Below are 19130 nucleotides of genomic sequence, written 5' to 3'. Positions count from 1 at the left end.
AATCAGATGGAACAAAAATTTCAGACTTGTGACATGTTCTTCTGACATAAATCTGAAAACTGATTTAATTTGATATCATGAGAAAGAGAACACACTCCCTGTTTTCCCCATGATTCTTGTTCCTTACCAAGAATTCTTGTTCCTTGTTCACCAGGACCACACAGAATGTTGCTAGTCTTCCTTTATCTTGAGATAAGACTCCACAAGGATGAACACTTTTGGCAAAAGAATATTTATACAAACCATGTAACATTCCTCTTTCCTCTTCTTCCTCCCTTTGCACTTTGCCTTTATTTCTCCTTCCTTTCTCTTCCACACATATTTATTGAGTGCCCATTAGAGACCTGCTCAAACAATATCTTTCCAGGGAAGCCCTCTGCAACTTTCTCATTTTAATAGTGTCCTTGAACTTTACACTTGCTATTATGTTTCCTTTTTATTTTATTCTTAGCACTTATTATTATCTGATAGTTTCTATTTGTTATCCTTCTGATGACATGTCTCTTCTGCTAGAAATGCAAACTTCTTAAGTGTAGGGAGCTATTATCTCTTTCGCTCACTATTTCACCTCAGTGCTAAGTATACTGTCTATCACATATTAGTTTTGTGACACAGATTTTTGAATGAATGAATGAATGGCACAAAGTACAAGAGTATAATGTTGAAACAGAAATGCCCTTTACTCTTGTAATGTTGTGTAATAGAAAAACATATATGGATACATATTCACTGTAAATTTTGTGTATGTTGTATAGTATATATATATATCTTTTATATATTTTGTTTAGAATACAAATATTTTGGTTTAGTCACTAAGTCGTGTCCAACACTTTTGCCACCCCATGGACCGTAGCCTGCCAGGCTCCTCTGTCCATGCGATTTCCCCAGGCAAAAATACTGGAGTGGGTTGCCATTTCCTTCTCCAAGGGTCTTTCCGACCCAGGGATCAAATCTGTGTCTCCTGCACTGGCAGGCGGATTCTTTAGGAAGGAAAGGCAGAAGATGCTGTGAGTGTGCATAACAATGTTATTTTAAAATAGGCTGGAGGGGTCAGGGAAGTGTTCCTCGAGGAATTGTCTTTTAAGCTGAACTTGAAAGATAAGCATGAGTTATTAAGCAAAAAGGGAGAATAAAAGCATTCTAGCCAGATAAAAAATTTTGCAGTTCCAATGAGTAGAAAGAGGAAGTTTATTTAGAATATTCTTTAAAATCTTTTGCCTATTACTTTGAGTATTAGAATTGTGCAGTTAATACAAAAACCTACAATATTTAAAAAAAAATCCCCACAGAGAAAACAGATATCAGTAATAGTGTTCTTGAAAAGAGCAACTATATTATGACTGATTGTATGCCATGTAGTGAGATACCTAATAGAATATTATGACTGAAATCTCTCCTCATTCTCGATTTCACGTCAACAAATGTGTATTGAGCAGCTATTAGGAATCAGCCATTGAATTAAGGTTTTGGAAGACAGAGATTAATAGCCCAAATGTTTGTCCTGAGAAAGTTATGGGGAATAATGTTTCAACCAGAGACAGAAGTATGAATATGGCACAATAAAACAAACGGATAAGTGTACTAGGCTGGAATGTCAGGGGAGACTTTCTAGAAGACAGGATCCATAAACTGAGTCTTGAAGGCTAAGTAGAAATCAGAAATTTAAAGTGAAGTGGAGTAGGCAAGGTGGAAGGGTATAGTGAAAGAGAGAATGGCATGAAAAAAGATTTAGAAAACTGTAATAACAGGACATGTGTAGGGAGGAGCAAGTAATTTTGCATTAGCTATAGCGTGAATGGGTTTCCCTGGTGGCTCAGCGGTAAAGCATCCTCCTGACAAAGCAGGAGATGCAGATTTAATCCCTGGGTTGGGAAGATCCCTTGGAGAAGGAAGTGGCAACCCACTCCAGTATTCTTGCCTGGGAAATCCCATGGACAAAGGAGCCTGGCAGGCTCTAGTCTATGGGGTTGCAAAAAAGTCAGACATAAGTTAGCGACTAAACAATAGCAACATAATGGGAATAGACACTGTCTTAAAGGGTTGTTGTGTAGATTTAATGAGATAATGCAATTTGGAATATGCTTGGCATAGAGTGAGCCTCAGTGAATGTTAGTGATCTAAAGAATATGATGATAATTGTAGCATGTGGTTCACTCATGTGACAGGAATGACTGGATATGATATTTGAGAGGTAGGAAGGGCACAGAGTATGCCATCATAACAAACTGAGGTAATGATAATAAACTGGGACTTTTTTCTATAGGGGAGAGTATGTCAGTGAAGGAGTTTAAGCTAGGGAGTGATATGGTCCTATTTACACCTTGGGTACATCTTTTAGATCACAGTTGGAAAATCGAATCAAAGCTGAAGACAAAAGAGAAAAAAAGTAGTTATAAGGTAAATAAAATGGATCAGGAGAAGAAGGAAAAGGAAATGGACTAAAACAGTGATAGTAAAAAAAAAAAGAATAGATTCATAAGTATACTTCATACAATACTTATACTTCATATAAGTATGAAGTAAAATGACAAGACTTTTTGATTGAATGGATGCATAGAAAGCGAGGATGAAGGAGAAACAGTAGTCAAGGATCAATCCAGATTTCTGACTCAGGTGACTAAGAGAATGGCAATGCCATTCAATGACATCATGAATAAGGGATATGGTAGGAGACCCTGACTGATGAAGGAAAAAGAAGACATTAAGTTCAGTTTTGGACTTGTTGAGTTTTATATGCTCCTCAGATATCTAAGTATAGGGATCCAACAAATCAGATGGTATAATGGTTTGAAAACATAGCCATAGAATCTTATAATTCTCCATGATTGAAGGGGGACAATCCTGCTGGAGCAGAGAGACTTGGAAATCTGTACTAAAATTTTAAAATATTATGTTATATATTTGTATGCAACTACACATATTAGGGGGCTTCACAGGTGGCCAGTGGCAAAGACTCTTCCTGCCAAGCAGGGGATGCAGGTTCAGTCACTGGGTCAGGAAGATCCCCTGGAAAAGGAAATGGCAACCTATTCCAGTATTGTGGCCTGGAAAATCCCCTGGACAGAGGAGCCTGGAGGGCTACAGTCCATGGGGTCAGAAAGAGTTGGAAATGACTGAGTGACTGAGCATGCACGTATACATATTAGAACGATTATTTTCAGTTGCTTAACATTTTGATGACTGATCTTCAAAACTTCCTGCTGTAGTCCTTAAATTTTAAGTTTTCAGTGAATGCTACTATTTGTCATAAATAAGAAATATATACACAACCAAATAACACAAGTGATTTCTATATTCTGGTTTTGGCCAGTGATATCTGGCTTCATGAAAAGGTTTAAAAAGGATACCCATTGTCCTAATATGTTAATGTCATATTTCTTCCTGGACACTAGTGCATGTTGTAAATTAGGAAAGATTTTGAGATTTTAAAGTTTTGTGGAGCAAGACTGTATCTCTTCTGTGCATTTAATAATTCTCAATATTTTTTATTGAGAATCTGTAATCCAAACATTACTTCTTATTCCTAACCCATAGCAGAATTCTGTAAAGTAGTTATTAATTTATTTAAATTTGAAGATTAAACCTCAGAGGGATTAAATAACTTGCCCAAGGTCATTCAATAATAAGTATGGAATTTGGACTTAGATTTACTTGATTCTAGAGTAAGGTGGTTAGGTTGATCTGTGTCATCAGACAGACCTCTGTTTGGTATTAAATTTCCACCAAAGAGCTATGTGGTTTGAGCCAGCGTGACTTCACACCTCAAAGTCACAAACATTTTATCTGTAATACAATTGTAATACCAATTTAAAGGGTTATTTTGATGAATAAATATATATATATATATATATATGTATGTATGTATGTATGCATGCATATGTGGGGCTTCCCAGTTGGATCTGTGGTGAAGAACCCACCTGACAGTGCAGGAGAGGCAAGAGACTCGGGTTCGATCCCTGGGTTGGGAAGATCCCTTGGAGGAGGAAATGGCAACCCACTCCAGTATTGTTGCCTGGTGAATCCCATGGACAGAGGAGCCTACAGACTACAGTACATGGGGTTGCAAAGAGTTGGACACAGCTGAGCAACTGAGCATGCATGCATGTACATATGCATATATAATAAGTGATTAACGAGTGTAAAGTTCTCTGCTACTAGTTGTATTAATGTATACATTTTCACATATAGTTATTATGTTTCAAAATTTTTTGTATTGTCCCCCTACTAGAATAAAGGTTCTTCCTATTCTAATGAGAGCTACTGCTGCTGCTGCTGCTAAGTCGCTTCAGTCGTGTCCGACTCTGTGCGACCCCATAGGCAGCAGCCCACCACGCCCCCCTGCCCGCGCCTGGGATTCTCCAGGCAAGAACACTGGAGTGGGTTGCCATTTCCTTCTTCAATGCATGAAAGTTAAAAGTGAAAGCTGGTATTATTTTATTTATTTTTTAAAGAGACAGAGTTAACTAAACATGTAGAGAGATAACCAGGAGACAGAAAATTACACATAGAATTTTAAACACCACCTAAACGTTCTGTTTATTCCTTCCTCTACCTCATCCTGATCTACCCTGGCATAATAAACTATGTTTATTAAACTAAGTAACTAAACTCCAAGTAGGTAAGAATTCAACATAGAAAAAGACTGAGAGTTTATAAACCAAGGGTGAAGATTTATCAAAAAATTTAATGAAGTCACTTCTCCTTCCTTCTACTCCTCCCTCACCCTTATCTCTTAGTTATTTTTTACTGGCTGAAAACTGTAGAAACTCACAACTATAAGACTTCATTACTTTTAGAGAATACACTATGGTATGTTTACTATAAATAATTCACACCATACTACACTTGTCAAAAGGAATGAACAAAGTATATATCATGGTAGAGGAGCCTTGATTTTTATTGTTTTTGCTCACTTACTCACTAATTTTCCAACTGCAGCTCCCTGTCACTGTGAATTAGAGTAGTTCTGCTATATACAAATATTGTATTCTGGGTAATTAGATATTGGAATAGGAGCCTCTGTAAATTACTTTAACTGGTGTCAGTACTGAAGCAAATAAGAAGTTTTTAGTTCTGTTTCTGGTTTGGGTTATTTTCTGACCCTAAACAGCCTGACATAAAGGAATGCTTTTCTTTATCAAAAGCAGCCTTTTCAAATCTAACTGCCAGACACACTATTGAGCTATGTGTTCAATTCTAATTGGCTGAGATCTTTTCAATTCAGCAGTTTCATCTTTAATGCAATGGATGTAAGATTATGTGTGGCTCTTTTCAATGAGTTTTCCATACTGGTGATTAGGGCAGAGGATTTGAACATAAGCAGGCTGCTGGCTATTTCTCCTGGCCAATTTAAATTGATTTATACAAGTCCTTTGTACCCCAGGGGAAGGGCAGAACAAATCCCAGTGAGTGAGCCAGATATGGCTACTCTCAGAAGAGTAAAAAAGAAGAGGGAGAACAGACTGGGGAGAGGAAACACTAAGTACTGTAAAATTGGAGCTCTGAGCAGTCTGGCAGAGAAATATTGAAACTTAACCAGTAGGCTTCTGTATAGAACCAAGGTCACTGGGAAAATTATTTCCAAGATTGATTTTGATATATTTAAGTTAAAAGGACTATGTAAATAGAAAATATTCTTTATACTTGATCCCATAGGGAGCCATAGTGAGCAAACTCTTTTCTAAAAGTATTCTAAAAGACAGTAGATAATTATTTCAGAACTCCAAAGCAGCTGTATACGTGTGATAACAGAATAGTAGAGTGGGTCAGCTAACAATTTTGTTTGGGACAGATGCAAAATTGGCCTTAGAATCATTCATAGATGAGTTCTGTTGAAAAAGTCTCCTAGTTTTCTGTTTCGAAGGTACACTAGGAGGAGCTATTCAAACAGGGCACATCCAAAAGCAATCCTTTTCAAACAGATAGACTCTGGTTATAAAACTCTCTTTTGGGTTTTCTCCTTTAAGGACTGGATAGGGCACAGGCAAACCATGGTGGGGTCACTTCTATTATACGTCATCTCTATTTCAGGAAGAAAGAACTCCAAGTTAAGTTTTGGTGCTTTTTCAACTCCATTTCCAAGCAGCTCAGAAAATCCTTGGTATGCCAGATCAATTAATTTGGTGACTCCCTCTCTGAAGGAGAATGTAAACTATTTATCCAAAGAAAACAGGGACAGTGCACTGAGGACAATATTTTAACAATGAAATTTCAATCCTCCCTGAACACAGGAAAACAAAGAAACCTTTCTCTAGCAAGAGAAAATAGCAACAGTTTTATTTTGTTGCTTTGACTTGCTTTGCCCTAGAACATATGCAAAACATCCATCTGTCTCCTGAGTGGTAACATTCAATTTGTTAAAATTCATAGTAATAATGAAATGCAACACTGATGTCTGCCACATTAGTTGAACAAATAAGGGTGACAAGTATGGCATATGTTGCAGAGACCAGTGGGTAAATCCTCTAAGCTAAAGGATTTTTGCTGTTGTCTTTTGGTAGGAAATCTTAGGAGCCTGCACAATGATTCAAGGTTTTATAAAGTGTAGAACTCCACAGAAAATAAAAGTAAAGCCAGTTTTCAACCATCGTTCTCAATCAACTAAAAACAAACAAAGCCAAACCCTGTGAAGAGCTGGCTGTAGCAGGTATTTCTGAGCTGTCTGCCGGAAGACTAATGCTTTGTAAAATCTTTCTCTGAAACTCAGATTTCTTGAGAGGTGTTATCTGAGAATCATTAGAATTAATGCAACATAACTAGAACTTAGTAAGGCCTCTTGAGGTTTAAGAACAAGTAAACTTTTTCAACTGACACACAAATACAAAACTACCTGGACTTCCCTTTATACAAATTAGAAGGCAGTTATACCTAACAGAAATGTGCACAGATATTCATCAAGAGATATGTATGTGATATGTACATGTATAACAGCTGTGTTCCTAATAGTTCTCAATTATCCAAAAACCCTGAAACAGCAGAATAAATAAATTGTAATGTAGTTAAAAACAATACCATAAAATAAGAATGAATGATCTGGAGCTGTATGCAACAATATGGATGAATCTTGCAACTCACTGGGCTAAACAGGTCGGACATTAAGACGTACACATCACAACATGTCATCTATATTAAGTACATGTGTGCATGTTCAGTTGCTTCAGTCGTGTCTGACTCTTTGTGACCCTATGAACTGTAGCCTGCCAGGTTCCTCTCTCCGTGAGATTCTCCAGGCAAGAATGGGTTGCCATGCCAAGTGATCTCCAGGCAATCTTCCTAAACCTGGGATTGAACCCACATCCATATTAAGTACAGAAAGAGGTAAAGCTAACCTATGCCTCAAGAAGGCAGTGAGACCATTTTTGGTGAGTGAGCTGAACACAATGTCAGTGGGGCTTCCTGGTGTGGATCATGTTGTTTCTTCATCTGAATGCTTAGTGAGTTCAGTTAGTGAAAATTCTTTGAGCTATAATGTGCAGACATGTGTTTGTGTGTGTGTGTGTGTTGTGTGTACCTGTATTTATACAATACTCAAATAAAAAGTAAAAACATAACAGGCCTATATCTTAACTCATGCCTTGTTATTCCATGTCTTTTCACTTTTCTTTTTTGTAGAGTAACTTGTTTATCATTTCCTCACTAGCAGTCTTCAGACCTATATGCTTTTCTTTCTCCTTGCCTATGTGCTTACAATAGCTCTCTATTTCTATCCATCAAACCTCATCTCTCGTTTCATTAATGGACTTTCATGTCCTACTTCAGACAGAAAATATTTTAGATCACCTTGACAGCCTAAGAAATCTTCCAGTTTAGTAACTGTTCTTGTAAGCATGGTGTTCTAATACTTAAAAACATAAGAATACTTCTTTACATACTTTGAACATACTAATAAGGCAATGCAGACATCAAAATCAGACATATTTTACAGTATTTAGTTGTATCTCTCTGATTTCAATACTGTTCCATCTCACCTGAAGATTTAAACTCTGTTTATGTGGTTTATGTAGAGCTCGCTTAGGAGGTATAATATATCTCAATAAAAATGACAAAATCATATTTTACCTTCTGTTTGTCTCTAGTTTCCTTTCCCTTAAAAGGAAAACTTATTAGTTTTCATTTTCATTCTTTACTTATGCACTACTACTATAACCACTACTATCATTGCCAACATGCCAAGTATTAGGTGTTTATTTTGTGCCAGTCACTGTGATAGGCAATTTGCACATATTATCTCATTTAATCCTTACAATCTCATGAAGTTGCTACTGTCTTCATTTTTCAGATGAAAAAACTAAAGTTCAGCAAGTATAAATAACTTGCCCAAGATTAGCATTATAGTTTGATTTAAGCTCCATGTTCTTCCAATCCAAGCTTTCACCACTTTGAGCTCAAATAAGTTTATACTTAAGCACTGAACATTGGTTCCCTTACTTTTTCAGATACGGGCATTGTTAGCAGGGTTAGATATGACAAATATGCATTCATTCTTTCTTTGCATTAATTTAACTTTAATAATTCAAATCCACATCCAAATTCTTCCATATAAGAGGTGAAGACTAGCTCTACATCTCCAACAAAGTAATTAACGTTGCCTATCACAATTTTGTTTCTCCAGGCGCTAGAAATGTGACAGCTCCTTCTCTCTTCAAAATGCCAATGCCAAAAGTGCCTTCAGCTCACCTGCAGCCCTGGAGTTGCCTTCCCTACTGTACTCTTTGATCCACATTCCTAGTGATTCAAATACAATGTCCAAAGGAAATGGGAGTATACAAGTCATGGAAGCGGAAGAACTACTGATGTAATGACATCAACAGTGCTCACAGCTCAATGTTATCACTACAGCAATGCAATGGTGAAACATATACCTTTTTCATAAGCCCACATCAAACACGTCTGCTCATCTTTTTCCCCACTAGACCTGCTTGGATCACAAGCTACCAGATTCATATCAGCTCCATTATCCAGTAGGAACTGAACCAGGCGAATGTGACCATGGTAGCAAGCAGAGTGCAGCCCTAAAATAAAATAAGAATGAAAATATGAAAGGAGAAAAGGGAAACTGAACCCCAATTTTCAAAAGATAGTCATTACCACATAATAGCATTGTTGCCAGAGATATATAACCAAAGCTGAGTTCTCTGACAGATAATTAATTCTATCTTTGAGAAAAAAAGACGTACTTTAAAGAAGTATCTGGTTGATAAATAGAGAGACTACCTTTTGCTTAAGCACACTTTTTAGTAGTTTTACATCCACTGTAATTACCAGAACAAACATTAGCATCTTTGTATAAATCAGAGAATAAAGACCTCAAACAAACAAAAAAATTTTTTTTCAGCAGTAAACCAAGGGTAGGACAGTGTGATCAGTGTGTTCCTGATGCAGGTCATAATGGATGCATTGACTGTAAATACTTTTGCACAAAAATGAAACTGACCAAAAGTCAGTCTGTTTTCTATTATCACCATGCACCATCAATTTAAAAAATGTCATTGATAAAATATTCCTTGTCACTGGGGTTAACCACTGCCACTGCTCCCCTCCCTCTTGACCATACTTCTCTTGAGCATTAATATGCATCAGAAACTGATGTTCTCACAACAGTCTTACCTGTGTGTCCGTCCCTTCCTTGGTGGTTGATGCTTATGACATTCTGATCAAGAAGAAATTTAACCAGGTCAATGCTCTTGCCATAAGTACAAGCACTGCAAAGATATAACAGGGGAAATAGAAGGCCTCTCTTATGGACTGAATGTGTGCCCTCCAAATTTAATATGTTGGAGCTCTGACTCCCATAACCTTACAATGTGACTATAGTTTAACTATGTCTGATGCAGGATACAGCATGCTTGGAGCTGGTGCATGGGGATGACCCAGAGAGATGTTATGGGGAGGGAGGTGGGAGGGGGGTTCATGTTTGGGAATGCATGTAAGAATTAAAGATTTTAAAATTTAAAAAAATTAAAAAATTAAAAAAAAAATAAAGAGGTATAATTTACAGAGGTAATTAAGTGAAAGTGGATTAATTAGGGTAGGCTGGGCCCTCATCAAATATGATTGGTGTCCTTACAAGAAGGAAAGATTAGAAGATTGGGACAGGGACAGGAGGACAGCTCATGAAGAGACAGAAAAGAAGGTGACCATTGGCAAGCCAAAGAGAAAGGTCTCAGGAGAAACCAAACCTGACACCTTGATCTTGAGTTTTCAGACTCCAGAACTATAAGAAAATCACTTTCTGGTGTTCAAGGCACCTAAGGCATGGTATTTAGTTATGGTAGCCCTAGAAAATTAAAGCAGCCCTGATTTACCCAGGCTATTTTAGATGCTGGTGTTTACGTAAGAGTGCCAAAAAGCCAGAAAAGAGAGAAAGAGGAAGGGAGAGAGAAGCAGGGATGATTAAAAAAAAAAAAAAAAAGGCACAGAAAGCAATACAATCCTGAAGATTCTCAAAGATGAGCCTTTAAGAAAAGAGCTGTATAAAATTTCTAGGATTTTCTTATTAATTATTAAATAGTTCTTATGATATGACTTCTTTTCTAGGCATTCTGCAGGGAAACTGAATGGAATGAAGGAACCCAGGAAGGTTCTGAGAAATTTAAATGAAACATTACGCTTGTGATTACCCCTGAAGCAGGAGAGACAGTCCTGTGAAATCTGATGCTAATTCCAGGTAGGTAGAGTCAAAAATAATTTGAACTGGAGGACACCCACTCAGTGACTTCAGAGAACTGGAGACCTGTTTGGTGTAGAAAACCCTTATACGCAGCTGGTATCTTATGTTTGGAAGTGAGGTATTGTGTGTTATGGGACAGTACAGAAAAACAGGGATTTTTTCCTTCCAGGTTTGTTCCAGAAGAGGTCATTCACTGAGTCGTACTATTTCCTCTTCCTGGGATGACTTTGCCTAAATCCTTTTTTTTTTTATCATAGATTCTTATTATTTTCTTTAAATAAAATGCCACTATTTATCTAGTTGAACTGATGTTCCCTCTATGAAGTCTTCTCATGAACCAAAAGTTGAGTTCATTGTTCTCTCCTCTGCTTCCTTGTTAGTTCAGTTTATGGCGCTTTTCATATTGTGTTATGATAATGGATACACCTGTGTGTGCTTTGATGCCTTACAACAGAGTTTCCTTAAGGAGGGAAGGGATTGTGTCATGTCAATGTTCCTACCAGCAACAACACAATATAGCTCCTTAATAAGTTTTTCTTGAATAGTTGAGTGAATAAAAAGTCACTATTAGTGTAATAGATTCTATCACCATTAGTTATTTGTATTACAAATAGGACTCTTAACACTATACTTTTAATGTTTGTCTGAATTCCCTCATTGTTTCCTTTCAAAGTAACTATTTACAGGAAATGATAATTTCTGAACATACATATATATATATATATATGCAAGTGTGTATACAAATGTGTGTACATATAGCATATGAAAACAGTAACAGAAATGTACCGAGTGCTATGTGCAAAGCACTGTGATTTGTGCATAGAAAAAACCATAATTGTAGTGAGCTCTTCATGTAAAAGGAGTATATCTTATAAATATATACTTAAAATGAATAGAATATTAATATGTTGTTCCTAGTAGCCACAGGATTGTACAAAATAAAACAATTGAATACATACTTTTAACTCACTTCACTAATCTCCTTATATGCAGAGTACATCATGGTGAAATGCCAGGCTGGATGCAGCACAAGCTGGAATCAAGACTGCCAGGAGAAATATTAATAACCTCAGCTATGCAGATGACACCACTCTTGTGGCAGAAAGCAAAGAGGAACTAAAGAGGCTCTTGATGAAGGCGAAAGAGGAGAGAGTTTAAAAGTTGGCTTAAAACTCAACATTCAAAAAATGAAGATCATGGCATCTGGTCCTATCACTTCATGGGAAATAGATGGGGAAACAGTGGAAACAGTGGTGAACGTTTTCTTGGGCTCCAAAATCATTGCAGATGGTGACTGCAGCCACAAAATTAAAAGACACTTGCTCTTTGGAAGAAAAGTTATGATCAACCTATACAGCATATTAAAAAGCAGAGACAATACTTTGCCGACAAAGTTCCGTCTAGTCAAAGCTATGGTTTTTCCCGTAGTCATGTATGGATGTGAGAGTTGGACTGTAAAGAAAGCTGAGCACCAAAGAATTGATGCTTTTGAACTGTGGTTTTGGAGAAGACTCTTAAGAGTCCCTTGGACTGCAAGGTCATTAGACCAGCCAATCCTAAAGAAAATCAATCCTGAATATTCATTAGAAGGTCTGATGCTGAAGCTCAAGCTCCAATACTTTGGTCGCCTAATGCGAAGAGCCAACTGACTAGAAAAGACCCTGAGGCTGGGAAAGATTGAAGGCAGGAGGAGAAGGGGATGACAGAGGACTAGGTGGTTTGATGGCATCACCGACTCGATGAACATGAGTTTGAATAGGCTCTGGGAGTTGTTGATATACAGGGAAGCCTGGTGTGCTGCAGTCCATGGGATCACAAAGAGTCAGACGTGACTGATCGACTGAATAACACCACTCATATTCTCCTATGGACAATCTTCTGAAGGTGATGATAATCCTCAGATTATAACTGGTTTCAGTGTGTGCACAGAGTAGCAGAATGATTTGAAAACTAGACTGAGGTGTCAGCCTCCATAAAAATGACCTATTGGAAAAAGTGGACTTGAGTACCTCACAAATATCAGTTCTCCCAATTGCCCCCTTTAGGGACAAATTCCATGGTCCCCTTTGACTGAAGGCATGATCTAACGAATTTGTGCATCTGTTCTGTGACAGAATGTGTAGAACATAGGCAAAATATTTTGGTACTAGATCATGAAGATACATAAAAACACAGCATTTGGAATTAGTCAGGCATTTAATTAGAGCAGGCGATGGCACCCCACTCCAGTACTCTTGCCTGGAAAATCCCATGCACGGAGAAGCCTGGTACTCTGCAGTCCATGCGGTTGCTAAGAGTCGGACACAACTGAGCGACTTCACTTTCATCTTTCACTTTCATGCATTGGAGAAGGAAATGGCAACTCATTCCAGTGTTCTTGCCTGGAGGAGAATCCCAGGGACGTGGGAACCCTAGTGGGCTGCCATCTATGGGGTCGCACAGAGTCAGACACGACTGAAGCGACTTAGCAGCAGCAGCAGCAACAGGCATTTAATACATAATTTTCTAGCCATAAGAATCTTTGGCAAGTTAGTTTTCTTGAGCCTCGATTTTCTCACTGGTAAAAAAGGGATAGTAAATCCAACTTCATAAAATGGTGACGAGGATTAAATGAAATAATGGATGCAAATCATCCAGCACATATTCACTGTTCCATAAACGGAAGTTGTCTTCACCTCCCCTTTGGCTGACCTCTTTGCCTGGTAAGACAAATCTGGAAAACCCAAGTGAAATTTGACACGTTGATGCCTGATGCAGAAGTATAAGCTTAATTTTAGTTCAGTATTAATCAGTAGTTAGTTTCTCATTTCCATTATTCACCAGCAAGGTACAGACACTATATAAATAACACATTAGTCTCAAATACATGTTTTAGGTGTTACAAACCAGCCGAGAGATCTGCAATATGTAGGTGAATGTATCTTATATTCAAGGTTTACTCAATTTGAATGACTACACTTTTATTCAATAAGCGAAACAGTAGCCTGTTAATGAGGGTTTTAAATTATATGAATATCTGCCTTCCTTTGGGACATTTTAGGGACTTATGCCTCTTGAGTTTTTATCAGCCCTTTTCTTCCCTCTCTCCTTCTCTTTTCTTTCTTTCTTAGTCACAACTTTCCCAAACCTAGATGTTCCTTCAGTGTGCTTTTCCAGAGCTCACTCTAAAGGAGTCTAATGTATTCCTAGCAAGGAGTTAATGCCTTCTTATGTATCTCGGTGGCCACCCTGACTAAGCTCTTACAGGCTGACAGATGGATGTCTTAGATAGGTAGATACATTTGCACATAAGGTTTAAGTGGTAAGGAAAAAAATGTCACTTTTGATGCTGATGAATTCTGGTAATGAGATTCTTGTCGGAGGAGGATTATGGGCACTGCTCCTTTTGGCAGCTTTCTGCAGAGTGGAATGGAATAGAAGCAATATGCTTACAGATGTTGACATGCCTGTTGCCTTGGCAACATCAGCCCCTATCTTTGTAGCTGCTGCCAGCAAGGCAGCATCTGGCTCCAGCCCCATCTGCTGTACTGACTGCAACATCTGCCTCTACCTTTTCTTCCGTGCATCTAGCTTGGACTTCCTATCCTCTGCCTACCCTCTGCTCTTGCTCTCGGATTGTAACATCTGCCACTATTCATTCTTGCTTTACGTACACAACTTCTGGTGTTGAGGAGTGTTCACTTAGTGGCAATTGTGCTTAAATATTCCTTTACCTGTGAAAAGCTGTTTCACTGAAGATGTTTTCTTTAGTCAGACTTTCTATTCCTGATATTTGAATGATTTCCTTGGCAACTTCAAATTTGCCATTGTAGCATGCCCTAGAGATAAAGAAAATACTTTGAGAATAGTAGGAAGGAACACACAGTATACCTGGAGTACCTATGGAATGATACATAATACTCACAGGTGCAAAGGGGTGTCTCCATAGATATTGACGGCATGTGGCTGAACTTCTAAGTCACTCTGGAGCAGGTACTTCACTATACTGTGATGTCCAAAGCGAGAACAGAAATGGAGTGGAACATGATCTTCATTGTCCTGAGCATTTACTGTCATCAAAAGAAAGATATGTTTTCTAGAATTCTCTATTTCTCAACCTCCTCCTGTGTAGTGTCAGGGACTTTTCTAAGTACCTAAGAGACTCCTGGGAATTGCCAATTAATGACAACAATAAAGAAAATTAAGTGCAACCGATTTAAAAAGTTATACTTCTCTTCTATAGCCCATTACCACATTAAGCAGGCTTTCTTCTAGCTCTCATAAATCTATGGAACACTTCTAATCAAATCTATCTTGCACAATGAAAGAGTTCAGGAAACTAGTAAGTATCTAAAAGGTACTCATGGCCTTATTTCTACAAGTATCACTGTTCAAACTGATTATACTTCCACCCCTCATGGAAGATGTTAAAAAGTTCAGACTCTGGACAGAGCATCATTTTCCCAAATATTGGCCCAATATATTAGCATGAGGCCTAGCATGCTGTATGTTTATAGTGCTATTTAGGAGGTTCTGATATTCCCTCAACTGAAAAATGCTATACTGTAATATATAAAACATGGTATAATGAAAAGACAACAAGTGATTCAGACCTCATTAATTGTTACCCAAGACAAGTGTTTAACATTAACTGCAGTTTTAAATTGTCCAATTGGTAGTGATCATTTGACTTTTCCTTTGTCCAGTCCAGCCTTATAACCTCTTCTGACATTTGGGAAATTCCCTATGTTGAAAGTACTAACTAGATGCCAAAATCACATTTTATCATAGAAGCTGGAAAAATGTTTTCCAAGTCTCCTTTGCAGTTAGGGCACAGGATTAGCACAGGGTGACCATATGTCCCAGTTTAGTGTTCTGATGCTAGCATAGTTTTTAATAGCAACACTTTCACTCTCAACCATGCCATGGTTGGACGCTTATCTGCAGGCTCTTCTATTCAACACATTACTTCAGACTCTTACATCAGAGCTGATGACATACAAAAGCAGAGTCTCTTCTGTTTTGGGAAAGTAGCAGTGGTGGAATAGCTCCATCTAATTTCCAGTAGTAGTGTTTCCAGCTACAGACTGGGTACCCTGCATTGTTGGTGCCAGAAACACAAGGGCTGGTGTGTATGTTAGTAGGGGTGGCAGTGTGCCTTTAAAGGATTAATTTTGGGGGTGTGATTCTGGACACCATTTCTCTCTGTGAGAATGCGAAATCAAGTTTTTTGCTCTGTTCTGGGGAAGATTCTACGATAATTGATATCATTTAATATATTTCCTTCATGCTTAAATCAAAAAGCGTTAGTTTCCAAATCTGGCAAATAAGAACACCTGACTGACACAATCATTCCTCAACAAGTAATAAATGATCAATATGCACCAGGCACTGTGCTAAGTGTTGTGGATATTGATTTCTTATCAGTTGATGGAATAACATTGTTGGGCAGCAGAAATGCTGAAAGGATTAAAGGAGATAATTTCGGGAAAGTATCTAGCATGATGGCTGTCACATATTAGACATCTAATAAAAATGTCTACTTTACCTTTTTACTAATTTCCCTCTCAGAAATTTACCAAATGCTAAGGCCAATAAGGTATAAACACATAGAGTCTATGCCCTCAAATAATTTACAATCTAGTTGAATAGTCAATAATTACAGGCCTGAAGAAATACAAGTCAACACCAAGTTGCTAAATTGCGGATTTGCTTTAGCACAATTTTTAAAATTAAAAATAATCAGATCAACTGCTCTACAGCCACTTTTTGTTATTTTATTACTCTGTCCATCTGTATAGAGGGCTTTATTCAAAATAGAAAAAAATAGCCCTTAACATTCATTTTCATTATTATGTGTAATAGAAATCATCCGTTGAACCAAAAAAGTTTATGGAAAGATTTTCTTTTAATAATAAGCAATAGGAAGGAAAAGAAAGTCAAGATACTAGTTTATTTTTTTTAAAGTTCAAATAGAATAATCATTAACATCTAATAAGCATTGATTTAGGCCTTATAGCTGCTATATTTGTAGACAATGATTCTTATTTTATTGTTCTGTAAGATCTTAAGCCAAAAAGAAATCTTCAACAAAGTTACTGAACTCCTCCTCTCAGGGCTGTTATTGAAAAATGAATCTTTGAATCTTTTATATTAATGAGTGGCTCAGAAGGACACTCTTCCTTCAGAAGAATGTTCCTGGCTGTTTTGATTATCTTCCTTTTTAAGATTCTTTTCCTTTGTTCATGTTCTGCTGGAAGTCAGGGAAAGTCAATACCATGAGTCAATGCTTGAGAACAGTAGGGAGTCCAGGGAATCAGGAGGTCACATGAGGATTCTTGAGGTCCAGAGGGGACATTGTAAAACAGAATAAAGCACAATATTCCATTAATTCATGATTTTCCTTTGGCCATCTCTGGCCCCACCCAACATTGTTCTTCTCTAGTTGAATCAATAAACTTCAAAGCAGATTATTTCCTTGATAAATTATCAGCAGTAGCCTGAACATTATTCCCATCAAAGAAGATATTAATACCAACCAAAGGGACAGGCCAGGAGAAATCTGGATCAGATGCAGAGTTTATATATTATATATAACTCCATTTCTGCTTCAGCCATTCTGCTACCTTAATTTTGTCATAGACCAATTTGCAAAGATAAAAAAACATATATTATTATTATTATTATCTGAGGAAAACTGAATGTATGAATGGTAGTCTGTTTGTCCTAACTTAATACATAATTTAGAGGTCTAAGTAAAGGAAAATTTTAAAAAAAGGAATACCTGTAAATCATTATTAGAAAAATATGTAGTCACTACTCCTCTACCTTGAAGAGCATATGTGTTCAATAGTGTATTTTGAAAGGAAGAGTAATGAATATGTAGGTAGATGGATGCTACTTCCTGCTTAATTCTGCTCATTGATCTTAAAGATAGAATAAACGCTTCCATATTAACCCAGCAATGTTAGCACATCCCAATAACTCAACTTCCAAATGTATCTTAAATAAATTTTCAGTAACAAATCTGTGTGATAGCTCTGACAAGATAAATTTTTTAAAATAAATTACTTCTCTTTACTGACCATGTCCTAGAAACTTTTGTGACTTTTTTTGATATCCATGTCCATGTTAACAAAATTATATCTTCATCAGATGACAGAAATTAATAGTTTCTAAACTTAAAATTTTCCATTTTTAACTCTGTATCTCTATTTTTAGAAATACAAAAAGAATTTAACTTTGTACCTATATTTTTGCAGATACAAAAAGAACTGTATCTCTATTTTCTTCTTATGGAGTCCAGCAATATTTGACCTTTCCAATCTCAATCAACAAGCATTATGTGTCTCCTTTTTCATTTCCCTACAAGGTATAAAGAAGGCTAGGGACTTAAAACACATGTGACTGAATAGGTCAGTCTCCTAAACATGCTGAACATGCTTTTGGAATTACATTTTGGTTAATTTTATAACCTTAATTTATTTTCATTTGTGATGTCCTGTTACCATGGAAACATAATGCAAATACCAGATTTCAAATTGTTCTCCTTTTGGGGTCATTCATTTACTCCTCCCCTTATGTCCATTAACCACAGGCAAGGTTCAGACCTAAAATAAATCATCTGAAGGCTTAGATATATTTTAGAGTAAGTGAACTAGCTGATAATAAATCTTGTGCAGCATCCACTAGCACTAAAGATTTTCTGGTTTATTCTTTGCAATTGGTTTAAGTGCAAAAGGGACTTAAATATCAATTGTGTATTAGAAGGAAATACAATGCTTAAAAATCTGAATCATGTCTCTTGATTCTTTTAAAAAATGATTGAGTAGGAGGCATTAGAGTGCTTCTGTGAGTCAGAAAGAAAATGCTAAAAATTATATCATATGATGCCGGTATGTACAGGGAATACGGGTGCAGCACACATTTCAATGCCTTTTGTAGAAGAGTCCTTTGATCCTGGAGACATGCTGATCATAAATGACACTCATTTTGACACCACTGAGCTTTGGAGTTGTTCAGAGGAATAAAAGGCTGAGGTTGGCATTGATAATAAAAGGAAGAATGTGAGCAGTTCCTGACCCCTTGGAAAAGTGAGGCAGTTTCAAACACAATTATGTGCTCAGTGATTCACACTAGTGTACTTCTGACTATTCTAAAACAACAGAATCAAAGAGACTGCTTAAATAAGGTCCAAGGAACAGCGCTCCTTGCATCCTGACAACACAGGTTGTTTATGATAATGCTATAGAAAAATTCCTGATTTTCTGTACACTGGCTCAGAAAATGATAGAAACTACATTTCTCAAACATTGCCAAATAAAACGGTCCTGTTTCCAACATGGAAATGAAACTGCCTTAGCCTCTTGCCACAGTTGTCCCTGGGAGCCTTTGTGTTTTCCTTATGAGTAGACGGAAACATCGATTAGTTTTATTAACTGAATATCAATCTCAACCTTGGACCAAGGAAATGGCAGTTCTA

General features: G+C 37.2%; 1 protein-coding gene across 1 annotated transcript in view; it reads right to left on the bottom strand.

Annotated features, from left to right (window-relative positions):
* LOC102170378 (serine/threonine-protein kinase TNNI3K) overlaps window positions 1-19130 on the bottom strand; it is a 339117-nt gene that overhangs the window by 217250 nt on the left and 102737 nt on the right. The window contains exons 8-11 of the mRNA XM_005678259.2: window positions 14574-14718; window positions 14383-14487; window positions 9607-9701; window positions 8862-9011 (exon numbers count right to left, since the gene is read on the bottom strand). Coding sequence (XP_005678316.1) covers window positions 8862-9011; window positions 9607-9701; window positions 14383-14487; window positions 14574-14718 — 495 coding nt within the window. The remainder of the gene's footprint in view (window positions 1-8861; window positions 9012-9606; window positions 9702-14382; window positions 14488-14573; window positions 14719-19130) is intronic.

This window comes from Capra hircus, chromosome 3 (genome assembly GCF_001704415.2).
Source record: "Capra hircus breed San Clemente chromosome 3, ASM170441v1, whole genome shotgun sequence".
Lineage (NCBI taxonomy): Eukaryota > Metazoa > Chordata > Mammalia > Artiodactyla > Bovidae > Capra > Capra hircus.
The sequence above is the reverse complement of the archived record's forward strand: the minus strand, read 5'-3'. Positions and strand labels throughout refer to the sequence as shown.